This window comes from Mycetomoellerius zeteki, unplaced genomic scaffold (assembly GCF_001594055.1).
Source record: "Mycetomoellerius zeteki isolate Tzet28-1 unplaced genomic scaffold, Tzet1.0 scaffold61, whole genome shotgun sequence".
In the NCBI taxonomy this organism is placed as follows: domain Eukaryota; kingdom Metazoa; phylum Arthropoda; class Insecta; order Hymenoptera; family Formicidae; genus Mycetomoellerius; species Mycetomoellerius zeteki.
Genome location: NW_017257621.1, coordinates 1,036,137 through 1,047,713, shown reverse-complemented (window position 1 = coordinate 1,047,713; position 11,577 = coordinate 1,036,137). Strand labels below are relative to the sequence as shown.

General features: G+C 35.4%; 2 protein-coding genes across 4 annotated transcripts in view; one reads left to right on the top strand and one right to left on the bottom strand.

The window, feature by feature from the left end:
* The window catches only part of LOC108728385 (probable serine/threonine-protein kinase DDB_G0282963), a 5,001-nt gene extending 4,529 nt beyond the window's left edge, over positions 1–472 (top strand). Inside the window, exon 3 of the mRNA XM_018456909.1 lies at positions 1–472. Coding sequence (XP_018312411.1) covers positions 1–359 — 359 coding nt within the window. The 3' untranslated portion in view covers positions 360–472.
* A 369-nt stretch (positions 473–841) lies between these two features.
* LOC108728320 (ATP-binding cassette sub-family B member 8, mitochondrial) lies at positions 842–4,790 on the bottom strand. Of its 3 annotated transcripts, XM_018456813.1 has the most exons (11): positions 4,523–4,790; positions 3,828–4,161; positions 3,581–3,745; positions 3,074–3,487; positions 2,688–2,999; positions 2,383–2,606; positions 2,146–2,320; positions 1,891–2,069; positions 1,681–1,828; positions 1,527–1,600; positions 842–868 (listed from the first exon to the last, which is right to left on the bottom strand). In XM_018456813.1, exons 1-11 carry the CDS (start codon positions 4,579–4,581, stop codon positions 862–864), a joined length of 2,091 nt encoding a protein of 696 aa, XP_018312315.1. In that variant the 5' UTR covers positions 4,582–4,790; the 3' UTR covers positions 842–861. The 3 variants fall into 3 exon arrangements, with proteins under 3 accessions (XP_018312315.1, XP_018312314.1, XP_018312316.1); XM_018456812.1 differs by lacking the exon at positions 842–868 and having other exon boundaries at positions 1,349–1,600; XM_018456814.1 differs by lacking the exons at positions 842–868; positions 1,527–1,600 and having other exon boundaries at positions 1,747–1,828; positions 1,891–2,014.
* Positions 4,791–11,577: the final 6,787 nt, after the last annotated feature.

The following is an 11,577-nucleotide window of genomic DNA, read 5'->3' as shown; positions in this document are numbered from 1 at the left end:
CTCCAATTAGCAGCATGTCATCGAAGATAGATGAGGAAATGCAAGATGCAGCTACGGGACAGTACAGAAATAACGAAGACAGCACATCAAATTTCAATACAGATTCAATCACAGATAGTCCGATGTATGATTCTAATGTATTATCTTCTCCGTCGACACTTGCCATTTTGCCGTCACAAGCAGCTGTTGATCAAATTACCACGGAAGGATTATCCGAAGCTACTCCTGCGATAGACAGTAAACTTGCAGATGCTAGTTTATTTGTGCCAAATGGAGGCGAAAGTGTTTCTGCTCGGTATTTACTCGACAATACTGATGAATTATATTTAACACCAACAACGGGATCCACTTTGATTTAACTTTGATTTAAGAAAGAAGTAACCGCAAGGAGTGATATTGCAACTACAATACATTCTATGCAAGAGTCACCTATTTCAGACACAGATCTGGTAATGCAAAGTAATAAGGATAGCACGGAAGTATCTCCTGTTTTTGTGACTGAATAAAATGCTCTAATTATAAACAAATACATACATCTTAAATAAATTCATAAATTATATATAATTTTTTATTTAAACTATATAGATATTATGTCATTGTTAAAAGGTGTATCCATGTATATAATGCAAAGGTGTAGATAAAATAATAATTTATTGTATGATTTGTAATTTGATTCCCGTTTCTGAGGTAGTCGCGAGCAATTTACATAATATATAAATCCATTTTCCTGTATATGTATATACATCGAGATATAAAGAAAAAATTATTTTATAAAACGGGAAAATAGTAACAAATAATATCCTCTTATCGTTTCACATTAATCATTTGTACAATATAATTTGTTCTATGTTCTTATTACTATTACATGTTTTCTTTTTCTAGTCCGTATAACAAATCAAACTAACAAGACTCCTTATAGATCAAAAAAACTAGGAAAGAACATGGGCAATAGGAGTCAAACGCGTAAGACGTTACGTAAATAATACGACTACAAAGCGTAAAACTTCATTTTTTAATAAACGCGCTTATATGTCTCTGAAGAAGGCTCATTTTTTAGCCTTCTTCAGAGACAACAAACTCTCACATATATAAAATGTAACAAAAATTAACTTTTCATGGTGAGCTCCCCCGCATTGAGAATATAATTGCCAAAATTAAACTCGGATAAAAATGAAAGAAAGAAAAAAGAAGGAAAGGAATTTTGAAAATATCAAAAAGAGAAAATGGAAAACTAATGTATCAGAAAACTTTAAAATTAAAATTAATTATCCCGAAAATTAGGAAGCTCACCCTAATCACAAGACACCATATCGCAAACATTATGATTGATAATTTAAAAACCGGTTTCTGATATGTTGGTCAGTCAGTGTCAGACACAGTGAGTCCCTATTTTTTTATTTAGTTAGTCTTTATTGAGGTAGCAATGAGAAAACTAACGTTAAAAAGTTAATCAAATCTAAGAACGGAAATTTGGAAAATAATCTAAAATCACGCCAGAAAGACTTCTTCCTGCGTGCGAGCGATACTTTTCTTTTTCTTGTTCGTTAACGAGCGTGTAATATACTCCTTTCCGTTTAATTAATTCTGAATGCGTGCCCATCTAAAAAATATTTATTGTTTATGTATTATATATATTTATATAATAAAAACATGACGTTAATTTTATCGATTAAAGCATACCTCCACAATGACACCACGTTGTAACACGACAATTACGTCAGCTCCCTTAATGGTACTCAACCTATGAGCAATGATAAGAACTGTTCTACCTTTTGTAACATTTTCAATTGCTTTTTGAACGACTCTCTCGCTTTCATAATCCAATGCACTAAAAACACAGACAAATAGATAAGTACCAAGACAAATCTCATATAATCTTGTTATTCCTACCTTGTTGCTTCATCTAGAATTAAAACAGATGGTTGTTTTAATAAGGCTCTGGCGATAGCAACTCGTTGCTTTTGTCCGCCAGAGAGCTGAGTGCCTCTTTCGCCAACCTCGGTCGCGTAGCTGTCTGGGAACTTAGTTATAAATTCGTGCGCATTCGCTTCTTTAGCTGCCTCGATGACCTAAATTGATCAAATTATGTAAAATATTTTGTATATATATCAATATATTAATATTAATTTCAATTCTTTTTTTTACCTCTTCGTCCGTTGCGTCTTGTCTCCCATATCTAATATTTTCCATAATGCTGGTAGCAAATAAAGTAGGCTCTTGATTGATATAGCCCAAAACATTGCCTCTGAGATAACTTGAATTAAGGGATCTGATATCTCGACCGTCAATAATGATGGAGCCTTCATCAACATCATAAAATCTGTACAATTTTAGATATAAATTTTTAAACTTCAAATATACATGATTGTTGTAAGATCATACCTTTCTAATAATACAGCTAATGTTGATTTTCCATTACCACTAGTACCGACAATAGCCACAGTTTTCCCAGCGGGAATGTGTAAATTAAAATTTTTCAAAATAACGTGATCAGGTCTAGTGGGATAGCTGAAATTTATATCTTTGAAAACTATATTCCCCGCCAGAGATTTATCCGCGATTATGTCACCACCAATCATCATTGACGAAGGCGGCATATCTAAATACTAAAAAGAATATAATTATAATTTTTAATTCAGGAAAAGTTAATATAAAATTGTATAATCCGAATATATATTATAAATTACCTGAAAAACCCTGGCCCCAGCACTCTGTCCTCTAACAAAGGTTCCGAAAAGCACTGACAATTGACCTAAAGACTTTTGTATGGTTTGTGTAGCCATTAAAAATGCTATGAGATTTCCAGGAGACAATTGTCCTGTAGAGAGTAATTGCCCACCAAAGTACAGCGTGGAAAGTAGAATGCCGTTAAGTAATAAATTCGTTCCTGCTTGAAAGAAGCTTATACCGAAACCTAATCGTTCGTACAGATCAGACGAACGTTCAATCTCTTTGTAAAACATTTCTGCTTCTTTCTCCTCCGCGGCGAAGGCTCTCACCTGATAAAAAAAAAAGAAAATGCAGTGTATTAATATTGTTTCACATCTTTTTCAGTTTATTATTTTTAAAATACCGTTCGGATGTTTTGTATAGCTTCCTCGCAGACGGCTATAGACTTTGCAACTTGATTTTGTGCTTCCATCGACAGCTTGAGCAAACTTCTTCCCAGCAGAGTACCAATAAAAATTATTGGAGGCAAACTGAATACCATAAGAGTGGTCAATTTCGGTGATATCACTATTACAGAGACGATACAACCAATAATTTGCGTGAAGCTTCTCAAGCCTTGAGAAATGCAGATTTTAAATGACCTTTTAAAATCTTGAATATCACTGGTCAATCGACTTACTATTTCACCAGAATGCGTTTTGTCAAAAAACGCTATGTCTTGCATAATAATGGACTTGAACAAATCCTGACGTAAGCTCACTGCAACTCTTTCACCAACGTGTGACAGAGTATAAATATATGCAAAAGTAAAAAATGCCTTAAAAGTAAATATAAATAAGTAGATATTTAGAGACAAGTATGTGGAATTTCATAAAGATATCGAAAAAAATATTGTAATTATTTTACGTACTTGCGCAATATACATACGTGCCAAAATAAAAGCTGGTTGAGTAAGCTGTAAAATGACTTGTTTTGCAGAATCATTTTTGTTTTGACATATTTCAGTTAGTACATTTATGACACTTCCAACGCATTGCGGTATTTGTATATTTAACAATGCAACTATTAATGCACTCTAGAAATATGGAGATTGTCAGTACATCATTTGCAATAATATGAGATTTATCAATTATTTTTGCATATCTATAAATACTTACTGATAGTGCTAATAATAAATACCAGATATGTGGATATAAATATTTAAAAAATTTTGTCCATTCAAAGATCAAGTCAGGGTTATCCGGATTGACTAGACTTATGTCACTTATTTTTTTAGCTTCTTTACAGAGCACAATTCGATTATGTGATTTTAAAATACAAGCAACCGTTACACCAAGCCCGCTGAAACCAAATTTCTGAATGTACGAGAAAAGCTTTGACTTGTTCACATTTTCTTTGGCACATCTTTGAATAATTTTACTAAATTCACGCTTTGTTGTCCCCCATAAGTTCTGGCCTCTTCCTTGCAAAAAACACTTCTGCAAGGAATACCTGAAATTAATTAAATAAAAATTAATTCAACATAGTATCAAAATAATACGCTTATTATTCTTAGATCATTCTAATTCTAAATATAGGATTTTTATATATCATATTCATATATTTTTATACTCATATTTTCTCTTTAGAGATTTATGTATGGTATAATTAGACACAATTAGAGACAAAAATAATTTATATTATCTTGAAATAATAGAGCCATTATTGTGACAAGTGAATATATAATGCAGCATGTATAACATTCTTTATTATTTTTATCATGTTTATGTATTTTTATACCCATATTTTTTCTTTACAGATTTATGCGATATAATTATAGACACAATTAGAGACATAAGTAATTCATAATTACCTGGGAATAATAGAGCCATTATTATGACAAGTGAAAAACGCAGCACGTAATACAGACATTCTTGTAATATATTAATATTGTAATTCGTGATATTGAACTAACGTCTATTAATTATGTCGGTATGTACAGTATTTTTCGGAGTGTATATTTCGTTTATTATTATTAAATTCATGAAAACACATTACTATTAATGATTCTTTACAGATATGATGGAATTTTTTTTCACTCAGCTGCTGAAAAGGTTAAGCTAATAATATCGCAACCAAGGGTGCCGCCATGTTTCAATATAGACATCGCGTGTTCCTTGAAATTCTCACAGATGGCTCTTGATGTATTATCTAGCCAGTTTGTTTCGCGTGCGTGAGTACGTACTTATAGGCTGCGTTGGGAGGAAGACGCTATTAGCACTATTTGTGTTATTAATCTATCTTTATCGTCCATTAAACGTGAGACAAGGATATTATGACACAAATGGCGTTTGTAGCGCACTTTCCATTTTCCAAACAGAGTTATACTCGTAGCTCATTTCGAAGTGCGCGTGCGCGTTTTGAAGTTCGTAACTTAATTCGCGTAGAAGTGCATAGAAGTGAGTTGAAGTAACGAATTCATCCTTGAAATTTTGTCCTTGACAGCATTCAACGAGAAATCCTGGAGAAAACGGCTCCTCAAGGCTCGATTACGACGATCGCGCGGTCTGCAGGAAACAAGGACAAATCTGGTAAGCTACTTTGAATCTTGCAGTTACTTTGGGTCTTGCAAGATAGTAGGATTCTGTCGCTTGTGGAAAAATACGCGCTATCGAGACACGAGAGATACAGAGAAAATAAAAGGCAATTACATGCAACGAATTCCATGCCGAATTCTCGCCGAGATTACTATATCAAATCTCTAAATACTTTGTTTCATACAGCACAGACCTCCAAGAGACATCCTACTCAGACAAGATGCATTATATATTATACCTAATGTCATACTGCGTACGACATCCGACGTACGTCGTCCGATAGGAGAGCTTATTTTCTATGTCCGATGATGCTTGTCGTAAGAAAATGTTCGTCAAGATACATTTAACTTGTTCGTCCGACGACGTACATACGACGGACATATCGCAATATGCAACTTAACAAAGTATATGCAGATAAAAATGTCGCTAACTAGAACCGAATTCTCTTATTAGTATCGTACGTCGGATGAATCCTACATAAAGCCGATTGCACTAACATTTATTTTGTTAAGGGGATCCTAAAGCGAAGCTCGAACTCCGACAAAATCACTTGATATCGCTGTTTTTCCAGCGCATCGACATGTCTGTATATACTACCATACAAATATTTCACGCACCTATGATATATTCAGTCGCACATTCGTGTCAATTTTCGTATAACAAATTCGTCGCGATAAAGCGTCTAAGTCTAATTCTAAGACGTTATTTGTTGTGTAAACTATATGTGTGTGGATCACTATTTCGTAAGTATAGGTTGCAAAACTTTCGTATCAAGCAAATATTGTCACAGCTTGACTACCTGAGACGCCATGTTACGCTAAGAAATGGTAAAAAGTATATCAACTTCGAAATTTTTGGTCGTTCTCGGCATAAACTCCACGTCACAAACACGTATTAATGCGTATACTTTAATTCTGGAAAAAGATTTTCGAATCTGTGAAAGAGAAAAAAAGTATTTGTTTTACAAAAATTATATGATTTAGTCGATAATACAGGCGGCTTTAGGATCCCCTTAAAAAATTCTCTCTCTCTCTCTCTCTCTCTTTAAAAAAAGAAAAGAATTTTAAGCCCCGCTTAAAGTCAAAGTACAAACGTTGGTGCAATTAGGCCTAAAGGATGTTTTTTGGAACATACATATCTAAGGCCCGATTGCACCAACGTTATTTTGACTTTAAACGAGGCTTAAAACTCTCTTTTTAAAGCCGAGAGATAGAGAGAGAGAGAGAGAGAGTTTTAAGCCTTAAAGTTAAAGTAACGTTAATACAATCGTTCAATTTATTCTTTATCTTTTTCTAATTTTAAGCATCAGAGAGAAAAAAGATGAACAATAAGTTAAATCAAGATTAAAGTTAATCTATATTGATGAAATCAGGCCTAAAAGATACGTAAAATACATCATAAAGAGATCTTATAAACAATGCATGTTGTTTGGGTAAAGACATCCAGAGAATTTCTCTGTGCCCTGTTTTTACAATCTATTACTTAAAGATTACTTAAAGATTAAAGATTCCCAAGAAATTCATGACTGAATTTCATTGATGAATCTCTTGATAACTTTTAATTTTTAAGTATAACCACATATTATGAAAACGTGTCCTCTGAATCGTTTCATGTCCCATTTCAAATCATTACTCTTTAAAATAAGTGAAAGTTACCAGGATCCATATATTTTAATTACAAATTAAGATAGATCGATGTCACTTGACGAAATTATTGCAATTACGCGTGTCATTTATTATAACAAAGACTGTAAGATTAATAGAAGCCTGTATATATGAACATTCGCGCGATAGATCTTTATTAATCTGTCTAGCGTGATGAGGGGGGGAGGGATTTGTAATTTAACTCGCTGTTTGTAACTCGTCGCTCTTTTTTTTTATTCGCAACTTTTCCCGGAAGTTGGCCACGTGGCCGGAGAACCGCCCTCGATATCCTCCGCGTCGCGAGAAAGTGTTGTAAAGTTCGTAAGAGTGAACTCCTCGATCAGTAATTAATAAGCTAATACGCGAACGAAAAAAAAATACGAAAATTGCGCCTCGGCGACGAGGAGGACCCTGTCAAATGAATGGCGTGCACTGGGCCTTAAAGGACTTACGGTTGTTCTACAATGTGCTCTTTGTTTCCTGTTTCTTGCTTTTTACCTTTTGCTTTTTTCCTCTTTGTGATCGTTTTATCGACAATTATATTTCTTGATATGTGTTTTCTGTTTTTTTCTGAAGTTCGTTAACGTTTATCTCGAGCAACAGAAAACGAAAAATGGGATAAGAAGCAAAAAGGCAAGATACAAAAAATAGCAAAAAGCAAGAAACAGGAAACAAAAAGCACATTGTAGAATAGGCTTTAATCGTGCCCCAGCAAACTTTTTGAGCGACGAGTTAATGACGTGTATTTATGTATTCGCCGCGTTTAATTGCCGGTGCGGCTATTAGCGTGGCTTATCCCGCTCCTTCTCGGCAGTTGAACGCCGTCACTTGTAATAAGTATTTATCGTCACTTGGGATAAGTATTTAAATACTCACGCGTACTCTCTTTTGCGTGACGCACTATGTGCAATTCGCTCAATTAGACGAGACGAAAATGAGAAATACTCTGTAAAGAAATACTCTGTGTCTCTCTCTTCGGTTTCCACAATCGTTTAATTCAGACGGATTATTTTGAAATTTGAAGCAGTAGAAATTTTTCTATACCGAGGAAAAGATATTTCGTAAAACTGATTTTTCTTTTTCCCTTTGAAAAACTTGGAACTTTATAACAATCATGTAATAATTGCGAAGTAAACGAATCACGAAAAATAGTATTGTTTTATTATTTTCTATATTTTTTAACAGAAAAAAAATTAAATTTTTAGAATTATTTAAAGTTAATCTCATTAATCTCATTAAATAAGAAAACCATGCATATTATTCTGAACTTTTACGTTCTTTTAACTTTTTCTCCGTGTACAAATATTCATACATATCACAAATAGCATTTCTAAGAAAACTTTAGAATTTTCTATTCGATAACTTTTTATTTACGATAGAAAATGTCCTTATAGTAGTATATAGTCCTTATATAGTCCTTATATCCGTGATATGACTACACAACAAATCGGAGATACCGTTTAGGGTTTTTATTTACGTTTTTATTAGCCTGGGGTGTGTTTGCACCCCTGAATACAGAGAGAAGATTAAAGAAACAATACACCGCAATTATAAAATTAATTTTAGACCATAGAATTAAACATAGAATTAAGCATCACGTCTATATTTGAATATTTATATCTGCATTTATTTTTTATATTAACTGAAGAAAAAACGGAACTTTTATAGAATTACTTAGAGTTGTTGATTAATCTCATCAAATAAAAGAGCTATAATATATGCATATTTATCTAAAGTTTTTAGAGACCTTCAAATTGACGTGAATCTGTGATAATTATTAATCTGATCTACCTGTTACTTTTTATTTGATTTCTCACACTTCCTAAGCATGAAAATTCTGATAAATTATAATTATTACAAAAATCCCAGATAACAAATAAAAATCGTCGACAAAATTTGTACCAAGATACTTTTAAAACGCTCAGCATGTGCTAAGATTAAAAAAAAATTCCGCGTATCATTTCCAATTCTACTTTGTACAAATTGTTTGCTGTTCTTATGCGTACTACGGAAGAGACCGCGTTAGTTTTCTCCTTTTAATTCTCAAAACTTATCTGCGAGTAGGGCGATAAGTTGTTAGAGCGCGTGTTTTTCAAGAATGCTCTTTACGAATGCTGGAAGAATATCTTGCAAACGAGTTTGCGTTATCTGCGGCACTCAACGTACTCCGAGAACGGCGGGAACTTCACATTAAACCCTTCCTCTCGGATCTACAAAAGCCATCGAGTCGAGGTCGCCCTTTTAACCCAGATTTGCGGTATTTGCGATCATTCGCCTAGTCGCTTTTTCTAATATACGATATATTTTCTAATATATTTTCTAATATACGATATATTATTCTAATATATTTTCTAATATACGATGATTTGAGATTTTTTGAAATTCAGCATAGTAATCATAAAAAGGAAAGTTATTATTATATCCATGAAAAGCTTTTTGTCATACTAAATTAATTTGATATTATATTATACATATATATTTTTTATATTATATATGTACATATAATAATGATTATGCAGATTTAAACTCTTATATTGATCTGCGAATGGAATATCAGAAAATGCTTATTGTTTACATAATAATAATTAAGAATTTAATGAAATAAAACATTGCAAATAGAAGATATCTTAATAACAAAGACATTAATGAGATATAAAAAATATTTGAGCGACAAAGTAAACACAAACCGATTAACATATATGCACGTATTTCGCAGAAAATACGATTAATGGCTAAGCGTTGAAGAGTTAAATGTAGCACAGCTTTTATTCTCTTGAAAGTTAAAGAATAACGCGTTCCTCTGGACTTAATCAGATCATATATTGAAAGGGAGGGGGGATATAAAGAAAACGCACGCTATTTTGGGTGCAAAAATATTTTGTAATAAAATATTTGGTAATACGCGTGTATAAAATCGGAACGTACTTCGCATAAGAATCCAATATCGCGACGGTCAGAGATTTTTCGTAGAAAATCCGCTGGCTCGCCGAAAGCGCGAGGAAAGATAGTAAAAGAAAGAAAACAAGAGAAGGAGAATGGGAATGGGAGAGGATGAAGGCGAGGGAGAGAAAGGGAGAATTCAAGTATAAGCGCCGTAACTACGACAGTTTGCTGCGCCGCGACGGCCGAAGAATGGACCAAATGAAGCCTTCTAAATTTCAACACCCTCTTCGTCGCGCTAGTCTCCCCAGTCTTTCCTCCCCTCATCCCCGTTTGAACGGAATCCGCGGAGTCGCGGCGCGGCGGCGGGATACGAGAGAGCTTCGTCGTCCGTGAAACGCACGCGGTGCCGGCGTACGACGCGACGGGGTGGCGATGACGCAAAGTCAGCGCGGGCCAATGGACTCGACTCTGGAAACAGCCGGAACGGGTGCACGACTGCCGGCTCGCGATTGGGCGTGGCTCCAAGGGGGGCACCCTCGACTCTCCGCTACCGATGGGGTGGGGGAAATCCCCAAAGTGTGCCCCGGGGTGTAATATCATACCGCTAGGTGGATAAATAGACGTAGCGCGAGGCTACATCGGCGCGCCGAGGGGTTAGAGACGGAGGAAGGAGAGAGGCCGCGCGCGGATAGGAGGGAGATGACGGACGGAGGAAAGTAGGGGGAAGAGACGGAGGTTTTGGGCGAAACGCGCGTAGGGAGGATAGGATCGGTGAAGAAGGAGAAGGAGGAGGATGGGGAGGTCGCGGATGGTTGCTCGAGGCCAACCGGGGAAGAGGTGGGGTCCAGGTCTGGTTAGAAAATGGTCGCGAGGGGCACGTAGTGGCGAGGGGAAGGAAGGGATAGGAGTACGTGCTGCGCACGGGGTAAACGAGGAATCGGGCGACTGCAATGTGCACCGCGACGACGGCGAACTAGAACAAATAATGGTTGTAGTCAGCCTCAGCTTCCGAGAGGTATTTTCCAGTCGCATAAATCGCGCTCGGGCACGCTCGACGGGGAATGTGAGCCCCACAGAGGGCACGTTTTGCGAGAAGCGCCGCTTATAACGGGAGGGAGGCTGACCTATGACGAGATGAGAGATATTGGCGAATCCAAGGACGGTACAGGATATTAGAACTCTGACAAAGTTAAAATCCCGAAATAAGTTTTCTTGGCTTCGCTGATATTTCTTTTTCCTAAATAAAGGACTACGATACGAATATAGAAGCTTCCGAAATGAAAAAGGCAGCTCCTGATCTCATTATTTATTGTTGTCCTTATTGTTGTCTTACTATTTTTTACTTATGAAGTTAATTAACAGGGCATTGGACATAGCATCATTCTGAAGAATTACTCTTGACATGAAAATACTTTCATATGAAAATGCGAATATAATTTGTAAGTTGGATTGATAATTAGGGTAACTCCAGCAAATACGCCGCGCTGGGATTTATGCCGCAGAAGTAATAGAAAAAATAGAAGGAGTGGGGGTAATTTTCCCGCAACTGCTCTGTTACATGCTTTTATATTAGTATTGTGTTATGATTTCAGCTTCTTACTCTTAATATTATTGAAATTATTGAGAGTTGAATCGATTTGTCACTGCAATAAGTAGCGCCATCATAAGTTATAATCTATAACATAAAGTGATTACTACAGAGCGTGTAAAAGACTTAGTGGTTATTTCGTGATACATACGTATAGAGGAATAAGTAAAGCATGTTTTATAGCAAAATACAAGTGCTTTGTTTCGTATTCTTTGTT

Excerpts from the sequence above, each read along its gene's own strand:
- LOC108728320 (XM_018456812.1), bottom strand. The coding sequence starts at position 4,581 with ATGTCTGTATTACGTGCTGCGTTTTTCACTTGTCATAATAATGGCTCT. Across the intron at positions 4,162-4,522 it reads AATGGCTCTATTATTCCCAG|GTATTCCTTGCAGAAGTGTT; the intron begins GTAATTATGAAT and ends AATTAATTTCAG. Across the intron at positions 2,070-2,145 it reads AAGACGCAACGGACGAAGAG|GTCATCGAGGCAGCTAAAGA; the intron begins GTAAAAAAAAGA and ends TGATCAATTTAG.